Source organism: Ahaetulla prasina, chromosome 8 (assembly GCF_028640845.1).
Source record: "Ahaetulla prasina isolate Xishuangbanna chromosome 8, ASM2864084v1, whole genome shotgun sequence".
Classification (NCBI taxonomy): domain Eukaryota; kingdom Metazoa; phylum Chordata; class Lepidosauria; order Squamata; family Colubridae; genus Ahaetulla; species Ahaetulla prasina.
Genome location: NC_080546.1, coordinates 29,397,775 through 29,410,254, shown reverse-complemented (window position 1 = coordinate 29,410,254; position 12,480 = coordinate 29,397,775). Strand labels below are relative to the sequence as shown.

Sequence of the window (12,480 nt, the reverse complement as noted above, 5' to 3'; positions counted from 1 at the left end):
TTGAAATTTATTGATATTCTGTCTATGCTTTACATAGCTGTCCAACTTTTTGAAGGTGGCGTACATCAATATATCAAAACCCCAAAACAACATGGTAAGTAAATACCTACACATCAACCATCAAAACAGAGCATAAACACCAAACAGCTGGAGGTCACCAATTGTACAAACCATCTCTCAAAAAACAAGCTTATCCACCATACTTGCCTGGTGCCTGGGGTGGGGTAAGGGAAAAGAATGAAGCTTTTAACACATTCCTCAAGGCCAAGAGATTCAGGGCCAGTGGTGGGATTCAGCCAGTTCACACCTATTTGGGAGAACCGGTTGTTAACTTTCTAAGCAGTTCGGAGAACTGGTAGTTGGAAGAAATCTTATTTTGTTTTTTTCCACTTTACAGGGCTAATCCTTTAAGGAAGGCAACATTCTGGTGTTGTTTCTAGCCTAATCTTTATTGGCCTGCTTACAGAAACTGCCTCTCTGGTTTAACCCTTATTACATTGTAACAGCTAAGGCAAAGTGCCCATCGACGTGAGCGGCATTGAGTTGGCCACATCCACAAGGTCACAGGACCACCAAGCCACACTTACCCAGCTGGTCATTAGGGCAGAGAATTATTTGTTAAATTATTTGAATCCCACCACTACTCAGGGCCATCCAGATCCAATGGGAGAAACTGTTCCAAAGGTGATATACTCTGAGTACATCATAAATAAAAGGTATTAAGTCTTCTACTGAGCTCCAGAAAGCTAACTTAATATTTTTCTTATTAAAAGACAAGCAACTTAATGCACTCTTAGGAGAAACCAAAATATGGTGTTTCTGTAATTTTAGCTCTGTTTTATGTGTTTGAATTTTTCATTGGTATTCTACTTCTTTCACCCTATGTTATTTCAGTTTTCATTACTTTCTGAAATTCCAGATCTGTAATCTTCCTAATGTAAACATGTATAAATTTGGCCATTGATCATAATAAGGTAAACATAAAGGTTTCCCATCCAGTCTTTCCCACTCTAGGAGGCAGTAGTTATCTCCATTATTTTAAGCTGAGGAAGCCAGTGTTGTCCAGAGACATTTCTATGGTCACATAGCCAGCATGACCATAAGTCAATGCACATGGAACACTGTTATCTTCACAGCAAAGTGGTACCTGTTTATCTACTTGCATTTGCATGCTTTCAAACTGATAGCTGTGCAGGAGCTGGGACAAATAACGAGAGCTCATTGCAACATGCGGCACTCAGGTCTTGAATCGGACTGTCAGTTTTCCAGATGACAAGTTCAACTGAGTTAACTGCTGAGGCACCTCAGCCTCTTAACCATAATAAAGGCTGATAATGTTACCAATTATTTAAGAAAGGATGGATCAGTTCATTCACATTCCTCAAGAACTGATGCATTAACCACTATTATTTTGAATGGCTAAAAGGAAAATATTAAAATCAACAGCAATAGATCATTGAATAGCAAGTAAGATACTAAGGCCAAATACTGGGGGAGAATCATTGTACTGTGGCCTAGATTCTTTGAAAACCAAAACTACTTGCTTTAATCTTTCAAACTCTCCTTTAATCATTCTTAATATTTTCTTCTAATCTTAATGGATAAGTCCAAAATATGTTCCTCTAGCTTACCTATACAATTCAGAATAGAATAGAATTACAGAGTTGCAAGGGACCTTGGAGGTCTAGTCCAACTCCCTGCTTAGGCAAGAAACCCTATACCAGGGGTGTCAAACTTGCATTATCACAGCATCGTCACATGATGTATCACAACTTTTTCCCCCTTCGCTAAACTGAGCATCGGCATGGCCAGCGTGTGATACATCCAGCCCATAGGCTGTGAATTTGACACTCCTGCCCTATTCCATTTTAGTATATAACAAGTTTAGGTCTTTTGTTGCAACTCTTACTTACTTATGCATATTCATCATTAGCTTAAACTCATAACATGGGTTGATGAAATGCATTCCTCATATGATCCTTCTGAAAATATCTATCATATGAAATTACAAAGCAGGTCCAAGTTATCAAATAAGGGATCTGAGTGGAATTTAGGTGTGACTTATTCCAGATGTAGTTTCTGACTTACTTTGGTTAGCTGCATATACATATACTGCATATACGTACAGTTAATCAGCACATGTATATGTGCTGATTAACTGCATTACACCTTGACATTATAAATATTTATGTGCATTTCCCAAATTTAATATCATATTTTTAATCATACAACCTCTTGACCAAAATACAAAATGAAACTAATTCATCAACCTAATTGAAATGGCTTATTCTGGGTTGTGCCCCATTGTGTCTTTCCACGCATGCATAACTCAGGAGTTTGAGTTTAATTAAATAAAATATTGATCATTACTTTGCACTGAACTGCAGCAGCATATAATTGAAAGAAACGTGGAGAGTAATATGGAAGGAAAAATAAGTATTTTACATAAATCTTTTTTTAAACAACAAAGTATTAATCAAGGAGAAACTATACATTGATAAGTGCTTCAGGAATAATCAAGTGTCATTAAATGTTTTTGAAGAAGCATTTTCCCTTCCTCACCCCATTAGAGTTTAATTTCTATCATTTACAGTGTTTGTCATCCATTATTTGTGATTGGCATTGATCCAGTACTGGGTCTCAGCTTCTTTTGCTTGTATCTAAATTGAAAGTCTTAGGTCAGAGCACTTTTGCTGACTTTGGGTTCTGTAGATTATCTAATCTACAGAACCCAGAGTTAGCAGAAGTACTCTGACCTAGAACCTTCACTTTTGAAGGTCATCTGCGAATCCATACTTGACCTAGAACAAAGTAGTTGTCTTTCAGACTCATCAGTGTTTCGGTGAGTCCAGATCTCCACATTTGCCCCCATGGAATGTGGTCTAAAAGAAAGAGTTTCAAATTTGATATAAGTCTCTTTTGCAAGTTCCTCTTCCTTGATCAGTTTTGGTTTCCTGTGAAGCCTTACAACTTTATACAGTAAGAAAAAAATGAGTGGTATCACTATTGCACAGGCTACTCCACTAGCTACTAGCAAAATGGAAATAGGAGATTTGTCTTCCATATTAATTCCGTCCGTGGAGAAAATGATGCATTGGTCTTTGGTGGGAAGCATCTCTTTGGGGCAGACACAGGCCATATACTTTGTGCTAGGCTCCAAACCATCTATTGTCACTTTGTTTTTTGTGGGATCTGGATTTAGGGACACCATCTCTTTTTCTCCATACTTGGAATACAGCACAGTCAAAGCAGAGCTATTAGAGACGTCAATATTTTTCCACATTAAGGTCACTCTTTCACTGCTTTCAGGAATTACTCTTAGGTTTTTCAGAGTAACATTTTGTTCATCTGCTGACTCCACACTGAGTGATGTATCCAATTGCTTTTTCCTTCCATTAACAATTGTGTTCCCGTTCTTTTTGTATTCAGCCATGAGCTCGGGTTGTTTTGTGTCAGTTTCGCTTTTAGTTGTGAATGTTTCAGTGGTGGCCGTAATGGTAGATGGAGTGGTGGTTGTGGACGCAATTGTAGAAGAAAAAAGCGTCACATTGAAAAATTCTGGTTTGACATCTTCTTGGGTACTATTTGCTTGCTCTGTTCCTGTCTTCTTGCCATACTTTGGGGAAGGTTCCGTTGTGGTAACAACACCAATAACAGTTAGAGTAACAAAAGCTTCTGACATTCCAGCGAAATTTTTGGCCTTGCATCTGTAGTCTCCTGCATCTTTGTAGGAAATGCCTGTCAGACTAATAATGGACCATCTTTCACCTTCTCCTGGACTTTCTTGAATAACTGGGAAAGAAAGAAATACAATATAAATGGCAGTCAAATATATATTATTTATGAATGAATGGATCTGAATACAAAGAAGCTACAGGAGTGATGGCTAACCTTTTTGCCATCCTGTGCCAAAAGTGGGGGGAGTGCAGGAGGGTTGTGTGGGTGCGTGCCCACACCCATAATTTAATGCCCCCCGCCCCCCGCATGTGACCACCCTCACACTCCCCATGCTTTTGGCACGCGATGGCAAAAAGGTTACCGGTCAGCCCAGTAGGCCCAGTTTTTTCTCTCCCCAGGCTCCAGAGGCTTTCTTGGAGCCTGGGGAGGGCGAAAACGGCCTTCCCCACCCACCCATCCCGAGGCCACAAACAGCCCATTTCCCGACTTCCGGTGGGCCTGAAAATCAGCTGGCCAGCGCACGCATGCACGCTGGAGCTGAGCTAGGGCAATGCTTGCGTGCCCACAGACATGGCTCTGCATGCCACCTGTGGTACACATGCCATAGGTTTGCCATTACAGAGCTACAGCATTAGGAGGCTAGGGGACAAAGATTTCAAATGAGAAGCATTATTTTTAATTTGACAACAGTTAGGCACACAATCTGTTAAATATACCATTTTAAACAGTCTTACATTTATCTGGCACAATTAAATTGGCAGGTTTTAGAAAAAGCACCTCTCATTTTCTCTCAAAGATAGTAGTGCTTCTTCTCTGATATTGCTGAGTTTTCAAGATTTATTTCTAATCTCGCCTTTTAAAAATATAATTCAAGGCAGCAGTCATATCTATTTCTCCTATTTAACTGCTTTCCCCACAACAAGAAGAATCTGTGAGGTGGATAGGGATCGGGACAATAATTAGTCCAAGGTCACCTAATTGGCTTTTATGCCTAAAGGAAGTCTAGAACATACAACAGAAAGGAACAAATGATATATTGTTTTTTTTTTATTAGAATTCAGAGCAAAGAAGATACCCACTTGGAAATAAAAAATTCAGGAATTCGTTTAGGTACTAAAACTGAAGTTAGATCCTTGTATTAAAAATGTATCTTCTGGTTATCAGATGTTTTGATAATTTATAAAATCATACTTTATAAAATATAATTGATGGAGATGGATAGTGAATAATTATTCCATTCGTACCCACTGTTAGCAAGTCAAAACTTTTTCCCAGTTTTTACCAAAAATGCACAGCTCTATCAGTGCATCCAGATGCATCCCCTGTCCTGCACCTGGCAGTGCACCTCAGAATCAAAGCCCAAGGTTGTATAGAACAGGTGTCTCCAACCTTGGCAACTTTAAGACTTGTGGACTTCAACTCCCAGAATGCTGCTGAGGAATTCTGAGAGTTGAAGTCCACAAGTCTTAAAGTTGCCAAGGTTGGAGACACCTGGTATAGAACTCCCAAGTAATCAACTAGAGGGCAGTGAATTATAGGGCCTTCTCTTTCTTTCTTTTGTTTGATTTATTTCTTTTAGGTTGCTCATAAAAATAGGTTTCCCTCCCATTCATTCAAATCATCATTTTCATATCTAGCATGCCATGCATTAAGTTCATACTTCATTTGGAAAAGACCACAGTAAAATGAGAAGTTACTTTTTTCTGTCTTTCCAAGAACTGGTTGGAGATAAAGCCAAAATAAGGCTATTATAGTTCTCTTTGAACATGAAAACCAATTTTAGAATTCTTTGTGAAATGTGATGTTATATTGTAAGATTAAGCTAGAAGAAAAGATAATAACACTATATATTTAGGGATGTGTATCAGTTCGGATCCAGTCCAGCATTCCTATAAATTATTTCTTAAAAAATACAAGCAACTTCAATAGTTGTCCTTAGCATGTACAGGACAAGATCCTATATAGGATCTTCTCTACATGTATACATTTGAGAATGTAATTTCCACAAATATAGACAGATATTTGCATATTTTTAAGAAGACAAATGTTTCATGGCAGGGAGTTTGAATGACATACCCATCTACGCCATGACAGATTTCATTTTCCCACCATGCCATGGTACTTGATAAGATCTTTGTATGTCTCTATCTTAATCTCTCTATATATATAAAGAGAGAAGGGGGTGTTCTTTTATTTCTCTAGAAGTAGAAAACATTTCTTGCCAAAAATCAGTTTTATGAAGCAAATTGATAGAGCTGCAATTCAGCGATGCAGATGGTACTACATAATTGAATTTTGAAAATATAAAAAGGAAGAGATCAAAAATCAAAATCCTGATAGAGCCCATGAGAAGACGTCTAAGAGAATAACATCCAATCTTTAGGAACTTATTGTTAAGAAGAAGCAAGGACTGCCACACGATACAATGAGTACTTCAACTAGAAGTCTTCAAAGCAGGGGTGAAATCCAGCAGGTTCTGACAGGTTCTGGAGAACCGGTAGTGGAAATTTTGAGCAGTTTGGAGAACTGGCAGCGGATAGTTTGAGTAGTTCGGAGAGAACTGGCAAATTCCACCTCTGGCTGGCCCCAGAGTGGGGTGGGAATGGAGATTTTGCAGTATCCTTCCCCTGCCAAGCACACCAAGTCATGCCCACCAAGCCATACCACGCCCACTAAGCCACACCCACAAAACCGGTAGTAAAAAAAAATTGGATTTCACCACTGCTTCAAAGGTCTATCAGAGATACTCCAGTGGATTCTTCATTGAGCTGGAGTTCGACTACATTATTTCTATGCTCTCTCCCAGCTCTCTGATTTTAGGAATGATCAAAATCCTTGTCACAAACGTTCAATTCATTCTTGCTGCATTGACTGGGTTTAGTTTATTGGGTTTAGTTTATCGATTAGCCCAAAGGCCATATCAAAGTGAAGAGTTCCAATACTTGAGCAAAATGGTTCAGTTAAGATCGGCATATGTGGGACTGATTGGGGTAGATTATAGGGGTGATACTGAAATGTAATTTTATTTTATTTTATTTATCTATATATTAAATTATTGTATTTTATTCCAATCTCATTTTAAATTGTTTTTATCAGATTTTAGTAATAATTTGTGCTTGGAACTCTGCACTTTTATATGGCTTATGGGATAATCAATAAACTAAATCCATATAATTTGCATTGACTGAAAAATGTTAGGATCAATAGAGAACATTTACACTTTCCAATTTCTAGGCAAATAAGACCTAACTCCTATTTAACTCAAGGCTGAACACAATCTCACAAACCAATTCAAACCTATAAGGTCCAATTCAATCAAAGTTATGATGATGGAAAGTCTGGCAAATTGGCCATACTGCAACTCAGGTTCATGGGTGGCTGTACATTCTGATAAATTATATACATTTCTATTTTTATTTGTGCTGCAGGACATTCAATGCTACTATTCTAATTTTTTAAAATTATATCCTTGACAAAATTTCATATAGAAAATTATGTGGGTTTGAAAATACATTCCCACTTGGCTTCTAGATTTTCATCAGAATATCAGAGAGACTTCTTTTCAAATATTTTTGACTCAAGTGAAAATAAACTGTTTTCTGAGGGTTTTTCGATTTCTAAAACTCAGTACGGTATATTGATTAAATATATATTTTTATTTCTATGAGTAAATTTAAAGCAGCAGTCTTTCTTCATTTCACTTTATAAGCAGAAAACTGAACTTGCTCCTCTCAACACTAAAGAATCACTTTAGCACATCTTTAGCAGGTGGATTTTTAAACATACTGTACCTGTATAGTTCACGGGTCTATTGTTTGATCTAAGCCAGGTGAGTTGTGGCGTGGGATATCCAGTTGCATCGCAGCGTAAAAGCACGTTGCTTCCTAGAGGTGATGTAATCTTTGTAGCTGAAGTCATTACTGATGGCTTCAAACATTGTTCCAACTCTGCTCTTTGAAACAAGATCCCAGACAAGCTTTCAGGTCCATTGCAAGCCACAAAAGGGTCCAGGAGTATAAGAACACTATCCCCAGTTTTGGAAAATTCAATCAGCTTGGAAATACGACAATCACAATACCATGGATTGTCCTGCAGACCTTAACAGGGAAAAATGTCAGCAAACGTACACTTAGATTAGCATAGTATAAGAGAGTTGGATTTCCCTTCTCAGTTTCCAGCTTAAAGTAAATGATTTGGCAAACTATAGGACCAAAGTAGTACCAGTGGTGGGATTCAAATTTTTTTACTACCGGTTCTGTGGGCATAGCTTGGTGGACGTGGCATGGCATGCCATGGCTTGGTGGGAGTGGGAGTGACTTGGTGAGCATGATAGGGGAAGGATACTGTAAATTCTCCATTCCCACCCCACTCCAGGGGAAGGTTACTGCAAAATCCCCATTACATCTATTTCGCTCTGATAAAGCTAATGTCAGAATATTTATTCAAGATTTATGTCACTTAAATTGCAAGCAGCCAGCCTTTTCTATTGTGATTGTTGAAACATTTTGAGGAGCTAAGAAAAAACATTCTAGCTTATTATTTTTTCAACATAAACAGTACCCTTTTCTGAAATATTTTTTTTTGTTACTTATGATGCCTGTGAAAGTCTTTCCCAAAATGTGTGTGTGTGAGTATAGAAGATAGATAGATAGATAGATAGATAGACAGACAGACAGACAGATACACACACACACACACACACACACACACACACACACACACACACGAGTGATAAGCAAAAAAATTAAAATTATGATATTCAGCTGTTTTTTTTAAAAAAAAAACCTACAGTGTTTCCTTGAAAATAAGACCCTGTCTTATATTTTTTTGAACCCTTATTGCCATGCACTCAAAAGCCCAACTGGGCTTATTATCAGGGGATGTCTTATTTTGGAGGAAACAGGGTAGAAAAACATGCTTCTACAATTACAAAAGTAATCTTATAGAGGTGCTCTACTACAAGCAAAAATTGTGAAAATGGAATAATGCATTGCTGTATTGACAGCAGGCATGAAAATGGAAATTTTATATTAGGAGGTGTTGTCAATTACTGTGTTTCAAATTAATTTTTAATTTTAAAAATTAAAAATTTTATTCAGTCTATGATGGAATAAATGTTCCTCCTACCCTAGCTGAATTAAGCAGTAATTCCTTACCCGTTGTTAAGGATAACATATCCTATTGCACATGTCTACTGAGAAGACTAGTCCAGTCTTGAATATACCAATTCAGCATGTTAAATTCTGCACCACTGGGAAATATGGCAGACTCCACTTAACTTGCTGAAGCTTTTAACAAACCAATGTGCTGATCAAAATGGGTTAACTAATTTTGTTACTGAATGTCTATAGAACAATGAAATGCCAAACTCAGTTGTAACAATTGCACATCCAGGCCATCAACAGAACATTTTTTCAGTATGAGAACAATAGCTGAAGCTGTTTGATCACAGTATTTGAGTTCATACTATGGACTAATTCTGGATTCTCTCAGAAGACACAATTCAAAGAAAGAAATCAAATTGTTCATGCTTACCTAATATGACCCTGAGCACCAGGGAATCTGTATTTCTGGGTACTTTCGTTTCAGAAAAAGGAAGCCAGATATCCATGAGGTCTGAGGGCAAGGTCGTTAGTTTGTTACTAGATATATCTAAATAAGTGAGATTTCTCAGATATTTGCCAGCCTCGACTGGAATACTGGTCATTTTGTTATTGTGTAAATCCAGAGTTCGTAGATTGGGCATCTCAGTCAGTGACTCCCAAGGGAAACGCAACAACAAGTTGCCATCCAGACGCAATTCATGTAGCTGCTTTAAGTTATAAAAGCTTCTGCTATCAATGTTGGTGATAGAATTGTAAGTAAGCCATAGATATTTGAGGTCCACCAGGTAATAAAAAGCATCTGCTGGAACTTTTCTTATGACTGTCTTTTCTACCCGGAGTTTTACAGAGTCCACAGGAATATTGAGAGGGATTTCAAACATATCAGGATCATTACAAAGCACAGATCTAATAAAAAACAAAGAGAAGCTGCTAAGGTCATATAGGTTTTCACAATGTATTTTAAAAAATAAACTGAGGTCTTACTGACAAATCAATCCAGCTGTGTCCACTATGGCTCTTTTGGATAAATCTTTCAAAGAATGAGGAACGGTGGGAAAGTATGTTCAAAGAAGTTACATATAGTCATGGAAAGCGATTGATTTGTCTACTGAATTTTGTTCTGTAACACAATAGTTTTAAAAGTATTGCTTCTTTTCAGTAGCAGGAATAAAGTAGCACCCGCATCAAACACCTTTCATGCATCCGTATATAATTTATCTGAAATGTATGGTTAATAACTGGGGCCTTAAGTTATTAAGAAAATAAATGCACATGTAAGAATTGTACCACTTCAGGATTAAGCATAGTGAAATAAGATATGACAGCCTGAACATAGAAGTGACAGAATAAAGGACAATCCCCAAATTAAAGTGGGCTTAAAATACCCCTTCACACAGATATTATTACATTTAATTATTCCTTCAAAGAACTCAGGATGGCATTCAGATATCTTTCCCTCTCCTGCACATTTTATCATTACAACCCTGTAAACAGATGAAATCGATAGATATGATTATCTCTAGGTCATCAAAGGAATTATCTCCTCACTCCTAATCTGAGACGATCTCTTCTGTCAAATAGAAAACATTTTTGTAAAATACTTTTGTTGTTGTTTTATAAAGGAGATTCCTTCATTATATTACTTTAAAATGTAGCATATGTTAAAACTTATTTTCATTTTAAATTAGATGAGCATATAACACCAGTACTATGGAGAAATTTGCTTATTATCTCTCATATTGGGCAAGTGAAGGAATTAATAAGGTTTATAAGCTTATTGCCCTATTCACTTTGAATCATTTTGTTTATTATCCTGCTATTTTTTCTTTAATCAAGAAAAGGTTCAATTTCCACATAATGCAGATATAGCATTGAAACCTTCCCCTTGATTGGATCACATTGGGTAGCCAGTGTGCTTACTTCTCTCTACAAAAGAAAATAAAGCAATTTTTCATAAGATAGAACAGAAAACTGTATCCTTTTACACAATATTTTTACATATAGTGTAATGGAAGGGTGGTTTTTTTACATCTAGGTAACACAGTTCCATTATAACATTAAATGTATAGACTAGATAAGATAAGGAATCTCACTTTTAATGAACTGGGTACATTGCCATAAGTAGATGCTAAGTAAGGAGTAAGTAATATGCCAAATTTGGTTAAAATTTCAATCCCCCCCCACTCTGGGGTGTGTGTGTGCATGCATATGTGTATTTGTACCTCTAGCCGACTAGTTTCTGCTTATCGTCCAATTTGATGGGATACATAACCCATGATTACACCAGATTTTAAAACAGTCTTCCAAAAATACAAATCTTTCCTTAAAGTTTCATTAACATTTTTTGTTGTTATTTGATATGGATAGGAATCTTACAAGTATAACACCAACTTGAAAAGTCAAGGGGAAAAAATACCTTGTTCTGGTTCCATCACTCATGCCGTGATAAATGCAGCTGCACTGAGAAGGGCAGAAACTATCCACTTCTTCCAAAATGCTAATAATGACACAAACAGCAGCAAACAGATGCATGGTTTCTTTCCAAGACAATAAGGTAAATCCAAAATCGAAGATCTTGTATTCCTAGACAATCATCCTGGATGCCAAACTTGTACATGTAGCTTCCATTCAGTCAGAGCTGATTACCCTGGATTATCTGAGAGCTGCAATTACTTAACCTTCAAAGGTACTCTGCAAATGCTCATTTGACATCACTAGTTCTTTATTGTGTCAAAGGAGGAAAGCATTAGTAGTAAAATTATATCCATCTTGAAAGCAAGACTGCTACTAAAAAGGAGCTAGAAACTAATTTTTTTTAAAAGTGCAAGTGTAATTTGAAATTAACACCGACATAGTGAGTATAATTATTCCTCTAAAAATGCAGTTCTGTTGTTTGAATAACTACTACACTATGCTAAGATCACTATAATGCAGGAAAGGTGTCAGCCCAGGAGGCCATCTTGAAATGGAAGTGGAGGCTTGAAGTGGAAGTCTTTGGATCTCCAAAATGCTTTATTATTTACCATATGTTGTTTCAAAATTACATTATTACTTTTTAAACAACAACTGTAGATCTGTAATTTAAAGATATTGGTAATAATGCACAGAAAAGTAATTTTTTAAAAAATAGCCGATGGTACAAATGATCAACTTAACAAAATTTGAGTAAATTATTGACAGAAACTTCAACTGTTTATTTATTTCTAAAGCAAATATTTGCTTAGCTCTCCAACAATTGAAGCATTTTTTTAATAGAGGTTAATATGTTTAGCAATAGTAACTTTGCAAAAAACCCAAATCAGTAATAGAAGTTATAATAAATGCTTTTTTCTCCTAGGATCATTGAATTTTTTTTAGCAATAGAAAGAGAAAATTTCATTACACTTTTTAATGGATTTCTTACTGAAGCAGTTTACAGTTTTATTTAAATTTCAAAATTGAATAATGACTGTGGGGGAAAATACTCACGTATTATTTGTTCAACTATTCTTATCACCTTAATGTTGAATTGATTTAATATATATATATATTTATTTATAGTATAATCCATAGAACCATTATCCATATACAGCAAAGCAGAGAATTGGATACCCAGGAAGCTTGTGTTTCATATGAAACAAAAGACATGGGGTATGCATCATTCTAGTATCATATAGTAACCAAAAGTCAAATAGAATCAGTAGAGGACAAAGTTATT

At 36.5% G+C, this 12,480-nt stretch overlaps 1 protein-coding gene across 2 annotated transcripts; it reads right to left on the bottom strand.

The window, feature by feature from the left end:
- On the bottom strand, positions 1-11,330 carry LRIT3 (leucine rich repeat, Ig-like and transmembrane domains 3). Of its 2 annotated transcripts, XM_058193246.1 has the most exons (4): positions 11,200-11,330; positions 9,214-9,689; positions 7,470-7,775; positions 1-3,792 (listed from the first exon to the last, which is right to left on the bottom strand). In XM_058193246.1, exons 1-4 carry the CDS (start codon positions 11,313-11,315, stop codon positions 2,738-2,740), a joined length of 1,953 nt encoding a protein of 650 aa, XP_058049229.1. In that variant the 5' UTR covers positions 11,316-11,330; the 3' UTR covers positions 1-2,737. The 2 variants fall into 2 exon arrangements, with proteins under 2 accessions (XP_058049229.1, XP_058049230.1); XM_058193247.1 differs by lacking the exon at positions 7,470-7,775.
- Between the last annotated feature and the right edge of the window lie 1,150 nt (positions 11,331-12,480).